The 13,900-nt window shown below is 35.1% G+C and overlaps 1 protein-coding gene across 1 annotated transcript; it reads left to right on the forward strand.

Annotated features, from left to right (window-relative positions):
* Positions 1-1,774: 1,774 nt before the first annotated feature.
* LOC131609084 (proteasome subunit beta type-7-B-like) lies at positions 1,775-12,527 on the forward strand. Its single transcript, XM_058880726.1, has 9 exons — positions 1,775-1,907; positions 2,228-2,400; positions 3,044-3,185; positions 3,355-3,451; positions 3,531-3,600; positions 3,698-3,802; positions 5,096-5,194; positions 5,285-5,372; positions 12,320-12,527. The coding sequence occupies exons 2-9, from the start codon at positions 2,260-2,262 to the stop codon at positions 12,391-12,393; spliced, it is 816 nt and encodes a 271-aa protein (XP_058736709.1). The 5' UTR covers positions 1,775-1,907; positions 2,228-2,259; the 3' UTR covers positions 12,394-12,527.
* The last annotated feature ends 1,373 nt before the right edge of the window (positions 12,528-13,900 follow it).

Raw genomic sequence — 13,900 nt, forward strand, 5'->3', positions numbered from 1 at the left:
AGTTTCAGAAAAATGGAGATTTGAACCAAGGTTGAAGATGGATGTTTGCGTAAAAGAAAGAAAGATAGTGGCTAGCTTTTATAGGGCTACTCTATGAGGAAGTAGGGTACACCTGGCGGGAGTAGCGGGCCACGTGCTGGCGGTTTGGTGAGGAAGTTGAAAAATTGTTGTTCACTTTCTAGGGAATAGGTAGTTATGATGACAATAACTGAACGCACATCTCGATGGGACATTTTTTGGGAAGTTAAGTCGTGATTGACTGACAGTTATTAGACCTTTGAGTTTATAAAAGGTTTTTGTCGAAATCTGGTGATCAAAAAATGCCTACTTCTGCATGAATTCAAAATAGACATTTATAGGGGGCAATATGTTAGCTGGAGATTTTGACCAAAGGATCATGATACTTTAAAAGTGTTATGTTATGAAAAAGAAATGGCTTTTATGAAGCTATTTTAAGTCTTGTCCTTGAAGGAAAAGATTTGTTGTAATTGAAGGATGTGATGGAAGAGATTTTATAATCTTTGCAAGTACCCTTCGATAGCGGCGTCAGCAGAGTCGAGGCGTTAAGCGGGAAAGTTTGAAATTCAAACGGAACGGTTTTGCATGACGAACGCGTGGAAGCATCTGAAATGAGGCGACGTTTGAAATATCGGACGTGGCAGTAATCTACGTAGAGACCGTTAGGGTCGAACTAGTATAAATATAAGTCTTAATGTTTAGATTAAGGTGTGTTCGAATTAATATACAGAAATTCACAAAAGTTACTCGAAGTACCAGCGTTAGAGAAAAGAGAATTTGCTGAAATAATGTATGTATGAAGAACACCACATTTACTCTTTGTTTTACTTATTCAATATAAGTTAAATTTACGTCGAAAGACATTATTTTGCTTTCTTTACATTTACAAGTTTATTCATTTCAGTCATTTACTTAGTGCAATTTAAGTTAAAGTCTTTACAAGCGGTTTACTTATAGTTTCGTCATTTATTTCTTTAATCTTTAAGTTGCACTTAGAGTTATTGTTAATAGATTATTGAAAGGCGAAATTAGTCAAAAGATTTTGATAACATTCATAATCCAGAAATATCAACGATCATGAATCAGATCACAAAGATACGAACTCTCGAGACACATGTCCTAGGATCAATCTAATCGATCCTGTAAGTTACCAAAGTATATACCTTTGGAGGACTAGCGGTTGTTTGTCATAAATCACTGGTAAACACCTAAAGGAATCTCAAAAAACAAATCAAATATGTCAAGGGATATAACAACACATGCTGTACAATAGGCCAAGATGTCAAGACATCTAACTCAACATCTGTCTGAAACACATGACACCAGAATGTTACAACATCTTGCTTAACATCAGTTAAAAACCATATTTTAGCAAAATTTATGCAAATCATAAAATCATAGATCTAACATATACAATTTTATTACACTCTTCTTCCTCATCTAATAACTTGAACGTTGAAATATTAATCACATAGATCCCCACTAGCCACTGTACCACATTAGAAGCCCAAATCCGCCATCATCACCGTTTAATTTCTCTTCTTTGGTTCCATAATGAAACAAAAGTCATCATTTATATAAAAATAAAAATTACATAAAAGTGATAAGAGAATATATTTTAAAGTCATCGTTTAAAAACTAGTCTTATATCGTTTCCAAACTAGTTTTATATACTAAAATAAAAATTACATAAAATAAAATTCATATTTAATATCAATAATACACTCCACATATAAAAAATTACATAATATTTCCAAAAATTTTCTACACACTATTCTTGAGAAATACGAAAAGCAACAAGTATCATATACTACTAGTAAAACCCTTGAACCAAGTTCGATACTCTAATTACAGCTTATCGGATTCATTCACATCTTCATCTTCCTCCCGTGAGTCCTTTCTCTCGCTCTATTCTCTGTAAAACCCTTCCCCCTCAGTTTCCGCTTTGGATCCCTGTTTCCACATTTTCAATTGCCAGATCTCAAACCCTAATTTCTCGATTTCCTCATTTTTAATTTTTCCTAACTTCTCCAGTTCCAGATTATATTTGGTTAAGTAGTTTTGTATTGCTTAACGAGTTCACTAATCTGTGATTCCGTGTTACATTGTATCAATTTTAGGCTAATTTCTGTGTTGCATAGTGATTGTGAAGCATTTGAAAATGGCTTGATTTTGTTAACAATTATTATTATTTTCTTTTTGGTCTTAGTTTTGATTTCAGGATCTGTTCAAGTTTTGGGAATGACGAAGTCGTTGGATGTTCCTCCTAAGGGCGGGTTCAGTTTCGATCTCTGCAGAAGAAATGATATGCTGGAAAAGAAGGGTCTCAAACCCCCTTCTTACTTGAAGACTGGAACCACTATTGTTGGTTTAGTTTTCCAGGTTTGAATAATAATGCTTTTAATTCTTGTTTATGTTGTTTTCTCAAGTATTTGTTTTTACTCATTTGCCTGCATCTTTATCTTGAGTTCAGTCTTCATTGGATTGATGGATTCAAAGACTGAAATATGCCTTTGCTAATTTCTCGTCTGGCATAGCATTCTAAGGATTCTTTGTATGTCTAGGAAAGTCAAACAAATTTGGGTATTAGCAAGGAGGATTTGCTTATGTTATGATGATAATGCAATGATTGGTTCCAACCTGATGTATTTTAGGTTGAAAAAATTTCACAAAATCTTTTTGGACTCAGTTACTAGCTGTGAAGTACTCATTTATTAGCCAACTTTGTGTCATCTAGCTTGGGAACTTTCCATTTGGCTGTGTTTATTTTTATAACATTAAAGCTGAGGTTCAATGTAAACTTTTTGCTTCATAGATTTGAGATTGAGTTCCTCTGTTTAGTGATTGTTTATTTTTACGAAATGGTCAACAAATACAGAGTTGTACCATGGCATCTATACTCTTCAGTCTTCATGATTTTCCCTGGAACTAGCACCCATTTCACAGGCTTTATTCTTACTGTGTACTAATTTTATTTTGTGTGGTTTTTGAAAGTTAACGTTTTCCACAAATAAATTTGCCTCAGGATGGTATCATTCTTGGAGCAGATACCAGGGCAACTGAAGGACCCATTGTCGCTGATAAAAATTGTGAGAAGATTCATTATATGGCTCCTAACATATATTGTTGTGGAGCAGGCACTGCTGCTGATACAGAGGCAGTAACAGGTATCTTTAATAATGCATACTTGTTGCACATTTTTATTTTATCCTGTATACAATTTTGCGTATGATTAGTCTTTAGGTTTCATTTTTTTTGAAAGCTTGGTATCCGGCCTTGGTTTCATCTTGTTAATATAGTAAAACCATTGAAAATGAGATGTGTTATTTATTGCAGACATGGTTAGCTCACAGCTGCAACTACATCGCTATCATACTGGAAGAGAATCAAGAGTTGTTACCGCACTGACTCTTCTTAAGAGACACCTTTTCAAGTTGAGTTTCAGAACTTTTGTTTAAGCGATTTTACTCCTTGTATTGACCACTGATTCTGACACTTCAAAATATGTGCAGTTACCAAGGTCATGTCTCAGCTGCATTAGTTCTTGGTGGGGTTGACATCACTGGACCACATTTACATACTGTTAGTTCATTGTTTAAACTTTCCTTTAATATTTAAAATTTTAATATTTGGAATTCACAACTGGATTTCTCATGACTATTTGTATTCATTTTCGCAGATCTATCCACACGGGTCAACTGACACCCTTCCATTTGCTACAATGGGATCTGGTTCCCTTGCTGCAATGTCTGTATTTGAGTCTAAATACAAGGAAAGCTTGAGTGTAAGTAAACATATTAAGGAAAAAGATATGCCTGCGTCAGTTTTGCTCTTTATTAATAGCTATATTGCATCAACAGTATGCTGTATAAAAAACAAAGAGCTCCCATCCGATTCAAAATGTTTATTCACTCCTATTTAGGGCTATTCATATCCAATCCAATACTATCCGCAACAACCAAACCTAAACGGCAAAAATCAAACAAACTGAAAAATTGAAAATTCCCAAAATCAAGTTTTTTTTTGGCGGATTGGATCAATTTTTTGTTCCTATGATGCAAACCGGTCCAATCCAAACCTAAAAATTAATAAATTGTACTATTGACACATGTTACATAATCATTTACCCACAATTATCATACTAAATGAGTGGTCATAATGTATTATCTACCATGCTTTTTTTTCTTCCGGTTTTTTATGGTCATAAAAATAAATTTCTTAAAAAATACTAAGCAAAATACGTTAGACCATAACCAAAACTGAAAACAGTCCAATCCAAACTGAAATAAGTGGGGTCATATCTGATCATATTTAATTTTAAAATCAAACTAGTTTTATGTTCTAATATCAAAATCAACAGGATTGTATCAGATACTCCCCCCCTCTAAACCAGTCCAATCCAATTTGCAAACATACTTACTTTCAATAATTAGATGAAGACAAATCAATAATGAAAAGCAACCGATAAAGTGCTGTGTAAAATTAGTGGAGATTGCTAGTAGTCTCCTTGGGCAGTTTTATTATTGTTGTAGATGTTGATTATGTGGAAGGACACCCTCTAATATTCTATCAAATTTTATGTTGATTATGTGGAAGGACACCCTTTAATATTCTATCAAATTTTGTTTTATTTACATTTTCATTCATTTTTAATAGGATGAAATGAAACTAATATTGATCAAGTGTCTATATATAAAGATGTACACCCTCGAACTTGAATACAAACATAATTTAACAGAACTATATAATGTCATTATTCCAAAATTATCCTTTACCTAATTCAAGACAAGTGAAATGTGAGATGCCTCTACATTAAGTACCATTAAGGGTAGTTTAAGAAATGCATTTCATTATTTTTTGTATATGAATTTATGAAAATTAAATTAAACTTGACTAACATAGGGTCCTTAATCTTTGTGCAGTAGTTTAATTTTGCTTCTAATTTAGTCCGGAGGGAATACACTGTAATTGTTGTAAATTGTAGTTGATGCTGATGGTGTTTGCAACTTCAATCATGTCTTGATATTACAATTCAATAGAAAATTTCATTTTCTTTGAACATTTTGATCTGGTGCAGAGGGATGAAGGCGTTAAGATAGTTGTTGAGGCGATATGTGCTGGTATATTCAATGACTTGGGAAGTGGAAGTAATGTTGATGTTTGTGTGATAACCAAGGTTAGGTCCTTGGTGCCAAATCTTACAAGTTGTTTGAAGGGATGCATATAATTCTAATTTGTGTACTTATTCTTCATTAATTCTGTGCAGGGACATAAGGAATATCTAAGGAATCACCTCCAGCCAAATCCCCGTACTTTTGTCAATCCAAGAGGCTTTACCTTCTCCAAAAAGACTGGTTTGTTGCAAACTTTACTTATTTTACACTTGAGTCTACCATAACATGTTACAGAGACAGTTGTCAATATTGAGAGTGAATATAGTGCGCACTATATACATACGTGCTTTATGGTGCAGTATGAAAACCGCAACACCATCTAAGTTTTGCTATTCCAGTTTCTGCCAGCTGATGCTGTGACAAATAGCAGAAAAAAAGTGAACTTCAAGATTTTTAAAAATAATAGAAATGAAGTATCTGCTTGTGTGCCAAACATGACCGACTACTCTATTCACCGTAATACATAAATGAAACGCCTCTAACTTATGAATATATTAGATTAAATATGTTGTAACTTACTAGTTAACATATAATTTTAAATAATACCTCGAAAGAAAATTATCTTATTATTGGTTTCTTCTGAAACAATCCCTCTATAAATTTTAAAAAAATAATAGAAGTGAAAAATTAATTTGAATGAGAATGGAATAAATTTTTTAGATTGAAAATTTATATATAATAATATGAATGTATATATAGATAAATTTGTATTATTATTATTATTATTATTATTATTATTATTATTATTATTATAATTATTATAAGATGCTTGTCGAGGAAATGAAAATAAGGGGTAGTTTTGGAAAGCACAGTGACTTTAACCAAGACACAATTTGCTAAATGGAAGGAGAGGAGAGAGAAACTTCTAGGCCATAGAGAGAACTAGAAAGCAAAATTGGGAGTGGGATAAAGAAAAAGTAGTGGCATATGTGCTGTTGCCAACGTAGGAGTTACACTTCAAAGAAGCAATGAGTTGAGGGAAATTTTTTCGGTACCAAAAAAAGTGGTAGCTTTTGGAAGTAAAAATTAGTTTCACGCTGTTGTGGGATCAAAGAAGAATTGATAGAGATCCAAGTACAAGAGATATAGGAAAAGGGCTATTATTGTAATAAAGAGTATGGTGAGGTTATTTGGTAAATATTGAGTGGGGTAGGCTGCTTAGTTGGCAAGTTTGTTATGCCTCTTAGTAGTATATAGAGTGAGGCGAGGGAGTGTGAGATCATGATGGAAGAATATAGTTTGTTATGAACAGTTGGCTTCATGCCTCTGTAGGAGCTTTGCTCTGTGGGCATTAGGATATTCATCCTCTTGCATTTACCTTTCAGTTTCAGAAATAATATACTATTTTTCATATTTGTGCATTTTAATCCATTTCTTCTATATTCTCTAAGTTGCGGATTTTCGGGTTCGCAACAATGGTCCGACCTACCGGATTCGAACCAGTGATATCTACGAAGGTGGTTCCTAGATTCGACGGAACAGAAGATGGCTATTGGTGGCTGATCCAATTAGATCGGTATTTTGAGGCTAACACTTGGCTTTGTGAAGAAAGAAAGGTGGGATGGGTGACTGCATTTGGGTTGAGTGGGGATGCTTTAACCTGGTGGCTCTCTTGGAAGAAAGGTAAACAGGAAATCACGTGGAAGTCTTTTGAAATGGGTTTCATTATAAAATTCATTCCAGATCTGTGGGAGATGATGGAAGCTGCAGAAGTTGAGAAGGAAGAAAGCCATGGATACGTTATGAATGAAACTCCTGAGAACGATACAAAGTCAAAGGGTGGCGAGACTGAATCGGGGCTAGAGGTGATGAACAATTCTGGAGAAGTCACGGCTAGCAATGAATTACGAAGGTTAACACCTCAGCCAGAAAAGATAGTGGAGATTGTGATGGAGGCGAAAGAAGTGAATGAGGTACAAAGAGGAAAGCATCAGGTGTATGTGTTTGAGCCACCTCCGTCGCCGGAACCACCGGACTTGGATTCACTGATTAAGATTTTACTCGAACCAAAGCCACCTGATATATTCTCTCCGGAATTACGCCTGTTAGAATCGCGGGACTCTGATCAACTGGCGACAACACTTCCACGGCGCGAACCGCCACCCAAGCCACGGGATGATGATTCAACTGTTGTGTTTTTTTCACCGCCGCCAAAACCTCTGGAACGACAAAACATTTATTCAGGTGCTGGGGCACCAAATCAAAAATCACTAGGGAAACAAATACAGGAAGAAAGAGTGCAAAAGATTTTGGTACTTCATCGTCGGGAAATAGCTCCACTGTTGCCGGTCAGTGTATCATTGGTGACCATCGATTCTAATCAACATGCAAGGGTGAGTAAAATCACCATTACTGTTGTTGGAAGGTTCTGGGAAAAGGTAGGGGTAGATTGGGTAATTGGCACTTTTAATACTTCTTTTAACCTAATGAGCCTTACTTTTCCATTTGAGGCGGTTAAAATTACCATGTGGGCTGGGATATGGCTATTTGACCCGGTTGAAAACATTTGGGTACAAGAAAAATGGGGCCCAGGAATGTTGGTTAAAATTAAAATAGTAGATTTGACCTGTTTCTCCAAGAGCTTCTCTGTACACGACAATACGGCATTTGATAACCAATTTCAAGGCGTACTCTCACAAGATTCAATTCAAGAGAGAGTGGTGATTGATAGCGGGCAGACTGCGTTTACTCACTCATGCACTTTGCCGACGTCTCCAGTATGTGCGCCGCCGCCGCCACCCCAGATGTCGGCCTCTCATTTTCTCTTGCAATCTTCTATGAATGCTTCCTCTAAAAGCACGTTGTTGCATCTCCATGCCACTATAGAGCCTATTGTTGTGACTTTATCATCGGCACCTCTGGTCATTGATTTATTCCCTCCATAGTTTGAGGTGTTGAATGTTAATTTAATTGCCAAAATCAGGTGGTCGTTGTTGAAGAAACCACCATTAACACATGATTTTGAAGATTTGATTCATAATATAACTAGTTGTGATATGAGAGATGAGTTACTATCAGAAGAGCATTTGCCTACAAGGAATGAAGGGAGGGCTTGGTTATTATTTTTGTTTATGTCAGAGGTAAGTAATTTTGATTACTTAGTTTACCTAGCAGTTCTGCATTCATATATTAACAACACTACAACATCCCCTGAACCAAGTATATTAAAGGTGGTTGGCTTTAACCTCTGTTGCTTCTTTCTGATTTTTATGGGAGCATATTTGATAAAGGATTTGGAGGTTTCTGTCTTTTATACATCTAAGCTGACAAATGAATTTATGGTATGTGACAACAAGAGAATGACACTTGCTCTTCAGTTTGAGAATTTTGCAATGGAGGAAATAATAAATGGTGTGATCATGTCCTTAAGAATTGCAGGGAAATCAATAATTGATATATTGGAGGTTTCAAATGAGTTTGCTCTTGTGTCAATATTCAATATTCACAATACTTGGAAAGAAATGATAGCAGTGGGTAGAAATAATGGAGACTATGAGTTTTGTTTTGAAATGATGTCGGGAAACCCAACAACTTTGATCATACAAAGGGATCCAGGGAAGTTCAATATTATGAAGGTAGTAATTGTTTGCGAAGGCTATTGGAGGAACTTACTCACTTTCTGCAGCAGGCTTAATTTTGTATATGATAGGGGAAAGATTTGGAATTCCCTCAAGCATTTATGTTGGTGTATCATTCATAAGCATCTGCAAAAAGTTTCTTCCACTGACTGCATTTATCCAAAACAGGGATCATCAGATAATGGGAGGATAATGTCGGTGCTGATCCGACAATGGGACCCAGGAGAGCTCAATTTTCCTATGGCAGCTACAACTTGTGACTACTGCTGGAATGGTTTGCTTAATGTTCATGGATTGCTCAACTTTGTATTTGATAGAGGCAAGTTTGATGGATGCAAATTTCAACCTTGGGGACAAGGTTGTTTTGAAGGGGTGGGTATTGATAGAGATCCAAGTACAAGAGATATAGGAAAAGGGCTATTATTGTAATAAAGAGTATGGTGAGGTTATTTGGTAAATATTGAGTGGGGTAGGCTGCTTAGTTGGCAAGTTTGTTATGCCTCTTAGTAGTATATAGAGTGAGGCGAGGGAGTGTGAGATCATGATGGAAGAATATAGTTTGTTATGAACAGTTGGCTTCATGCCTCTGTAGGAGCTTTGCTCTGTGGGCATTAGGATATTCATCCTCTTGCATTTACCTTTCAGTTTCAGAAATAATATACTATTTTTCATATTTGTGCATTTTAATCCATTTCTTCTATATTCTCTAAGTTGCGGATTTTCGGGTTCGCAACAAGAATCTATAAAAAAATTAAGGGCTTGAGAGAATAATCATGCAAAATAAAGGAAGAGGGTTGTGATGTGAGTGTTTTTATAAATTGTAATGGGGAAAAAACTCCAGTATGTTATTTTAGAAGTTCAACCAAATAGACATACCAGAAGACTTGCTGTAGATAAAAATAGAAGAGATGGATCACATTTACTAGATGTGAATCTGAGTGAGTAGAGAGAACTTTTCAGCTTTTTAAAACAGGCATTGAGAGCATGTGTCTGGCCATAAAGTGGCTTGTAAAATCTGCAGACCGGACTTTTATTTGCTGCTTTAGACCATTGGGGCTGCTCCAATTATCATCTCATCCATCTAAAACACCATTCAGTAAAGTGTTATTCACATCATTTGGCTTAGAGGTCTACTGTGAGAAAGAGCTGAAGTGATGATGATTCCTAGGTTTAATTACAGGGGAAATTTTCTGCGTGATCAAACCTTGTCTGTTGGTGAAACCCTTTTGCTACTTTGCTGGCTTTGTACTTGATTATCTCCCATATTTGTCCTACTTAAAAGAAGTCACATCTCTTTTTGCAATTTTTCATCTAATGCTAACGGTATCATTTTCATCTCCCAAGTTCTCATCACCCAAAAATACTTAGCTTTTTAGTCTAGTATCAAGAGACAACTTTGCCAATTCAAGAAGTTCGCCATCATCAAGCAAATTGTTCACATCTCATTTAGTATGTCATGTTTCTTCAAATAATGAATAAACCATACAACAACAACTAAGCCTTATCTCACTACTTTCGCCAAAATGTTCAATCAACGACAATGCATCTATCAAAATCATTAATCTCGAGATCTTTCTTAATAACTTCTCTTATAGTTTTTCTGGGTCTTCCTCGAAGGATGTTGTATTATAATTTTTTTGCATATGAAGTGTTAGGAAATGTGGTTGGGCCTAACTCATCCCTACAAAACTGGCTAGTAGGGTGAGGATTGCCCCCACTTATAAGCACATGTATAGGTCATATATTGTCCGAAGTGAGACTCTTAACACACCCCCTCACGCCCAAGACTAGACAACTGGAGCGTGGAAATAAATGGTGGGTGGCCCGATAGCAGAAACCATAATAGGTGGCCCACCGGATCTTAAATGATGCTGTTGATACCATGTTAAGAAAATGCGGTTGGGCCTAACTCATCCCTACAAAACCTGCTAGTAGAGTGAGAATTGCCCCCACTTATAAAATGTTCAGGCCATATATTGTCCGATGTGAAACTCTTAACACACCCCCTCACGCCCAGGACTAAACAACTGGAGCGTGGAAATAAATGGTGGGTGACCCGATACCGGAAACCATAATAGGTGGCCCACTGGATCTTAAACGAGGCTCCTGATATCATATTAAGAAATGTGGTTGGGCCTAACTCATCCCTACAAAACCGGCTAGTAGGGTGAGGATTGCCCCCACTTATAAGCACATGTTTAGGCCATATATTGTCCGATGTGAGACTCTTAACGTGAAGAAACATTTTATTTCTTTATTTTGGGGCATGTGTCATGTCAGCAAAGAGGATACAACACATAATTATTATTGTGGGAAGGGAACTGATATATTCTTGAGTAGAATAAAGGGGAAAAAGAGCGAACTGTCTATTTATGGTACTGATATAATCTATCAGTATTGGAAGGTGGTATGTTCCTGATCTACCCAAATCCAGGACCCACTTAGAGGGATAGAGAGTGGGTTAGTTATAATGTGGAGTTGGATTCTAGGAGTTCAGTTACAGGGAAGGAAAATATATTTGTGGCGGAGAGTGTAGTGTAAGTCATACTGGTTAATTGCTAAGAGTTTGTTAGGAGAATATTTCCATGGTAGGAGCCTCAAATTCTGGACTATCCTTTACTTTCTGTAAGAGCCATTATGCGCCTTGAGTCCATATACACTCATCCATCTAAAACACCATTTAGGAAAGCGATATTCACATCCATTTGGCTTTGAGGTCAACTGCGAGAAAGAGAGCTGAAGTAAGGATGATTCTGACAGTAGTAGGTTTATGTAGAGGGGGAATTTTGTGTGTAATCAAACCTTGGCCACAGTAAATCCTATTGCTACTAAGCAGTTTTTGTACTTGTTTTTTCTCCATTATCTGTCCTATTTAAAAAAAGTCAATGGCTCTTCTTGCTATTAATCATCTAGAGACAAGTCTAGGTTGCACAAAGTCAAATTCCTTTTTGGAGATACCGATTACTATAATTCCACTTATGAAGAACCATGTTGTATAATAACTTTTTTGCATATGAAGAGCCATTTTGTTTCTTCGTAGAGGGGCATAAGTCCATGGCAGCAAAAATGATAGCACATAATTAGTGTCGTGGGAAGGGAAAACCATTTAAAGTTGAGTAGAAGAAAGTTGAAAAATAATGAGCAGTAGTCTACTTATGGCACTTATATAATCTATGAGAATTGGAAGGTCTGGTTGTGAACATGTTTAGTAGGCTACCCAATTATTTCATCTGGTTCCGTTCACATTGAAAGAGTGTAGCCCAATACAAGGAGGCTAATTGAACTTAACCATATGTATGTGGAAGAGTCTTTTATAGTTTAGCATGTATGATATACATGCATGCCATTATTTAAATTTAAACAAAATAGAATTCTACAGACTTTGAGAAGGTTATCAGAAATTGATAGTCCGACTCTTCTTCCCTACTTTTCTTGTTGCTTAAACAGAGTATATAATATCTAATATCTAATATCTAATACTTGATGTATAATATCTAATATTTTTGATGTTAAAATAAATCTAATATTTTATGTTAACTTCTATTGCAGAGGTTCTCTCGACAAAGATTACTCCTTTGAAGGAGAAGGTTGAAGTAATTGAAGGAGATGCTATGGAAGAGTAGTAAAAGTGGATGTTTGAAACTTGATTAGTGCAATGTCTGAAACTTGTGATGTTATAATTGTACTCTCATAAGCTTTTTTTTTTACCTACAATGATTTTCATTTTAATATATTATATGAACCATAAATTTCATCATTTGGAAGTTCTATCATCTCATTTCTAGTTTTGGCTGTCAATGCTTGACAACTTAAAACAAAGTTAAATTAAAACTTGCCTTTGACATAACTTACAAGGGTTTGATTTGGGTCGGACCCATTATAGTTTTATTTTTGGATAGGAAGACTGGTTATAATTTAATTATAAATTACTTAATTTTTAATATAATAAGTTTTGTAATATTAATTAAATATATAATAAGATCCATTTACAATGTAAAATGCAAGATTCAATGCAATATAAATCCATTTTATTGGCTTTCAAGTTTGACACTGCTGGATTACATTATTATTGTATCCTCTGCCTTTTACATTTCCTTTCAATTTCATATTTTATTCGGCTTCATTCCTCTCTTTATTCACTATTGGATATTCTTTTATTTTTTTTAAAGTGGCATTTAAGCATAAAGCTTTTCAACCAAGATAGTTTTCTATTATATTTTTATTTATTTTTTCTTTTTAAATATATATTTTTTAAAACAACATTTAAAAAAGAACGGAGAAAATATATAGCAATAAGTTTTATGTGATAAAATTGTTGATAGTTTAGTTTTATGTGATAAAATTGTTGATAGTCAAAACTAGAAAGTAATCAAAAAGAGTTAGGGAAGGATATCTGTAAACTCTCGTCCATTCATCTTTAGTTTTGAGTTGATCATTGTGGTTGTAAAATCTCTAGTTTGTAGATTTGCTTTTTCTTTTATTTTTATAAGTAAAGGGTAACATTAAAAAGCATAAAATCTCTGGTTTGTAGATTTGCTTTTTCTTTTATTTTTATAAGTAAAGGGTAACATTAAAAAGCATTAGGGGGTGCTAAAAACTCAAGAATACAACAAGAGAAAAAGGAGAGGACACAAAACCAAGATCCATCAAAACCTTCCAACAAAACCAAAACTAAATCAAATTAAAACAAGCTTATGATGAACGCACCAATCCTCCCAAGATCCATTACAAACCTCCTTGAAAAACACTAATAACCAATCCCAAGAGATCAATTTAATCAAACTTAAATCATCAAAGGAAGACACCACTAGACTATTCAAAATAACATCATTTCTACACTTTTACATGACCCAACAAAAAATCAAATCAAAAAATCAAACCAAAAAATCAACCCAAATCTAAAGGAAACGCCATTTTACAAGAAGAATCCAACCAAAGAAAATGTTCTAAAATAGAATCAACTGAAGGAACATTTACCAACCGGAGTCAAGTGAATAATTTATTCCACCACAACTTAGTAAACACACAACCAACAAAAAGGTGGTCTAAATCCTCTTCAACCTCTAAGCACAAAAGACAAAGCAACAAATTATTGTTAACTAAAATACCACGCTTTGACAATTTCATCTT

This window comes from Vicia villosa, linkage group LG6, assembly GCF_029867415.1.
Source record: "Vicia villosa cultivar HV-30 ecotype Madison, WI linkage group LG6, Vvil1.0, whole genome shotgun sequence".
Lineage (NCBI taxonomy): Eukaryota > Viridiplantae > Streptophyta > Magnoliopsida > Fabales > Fabaceae > Vicia > Vicia villosa.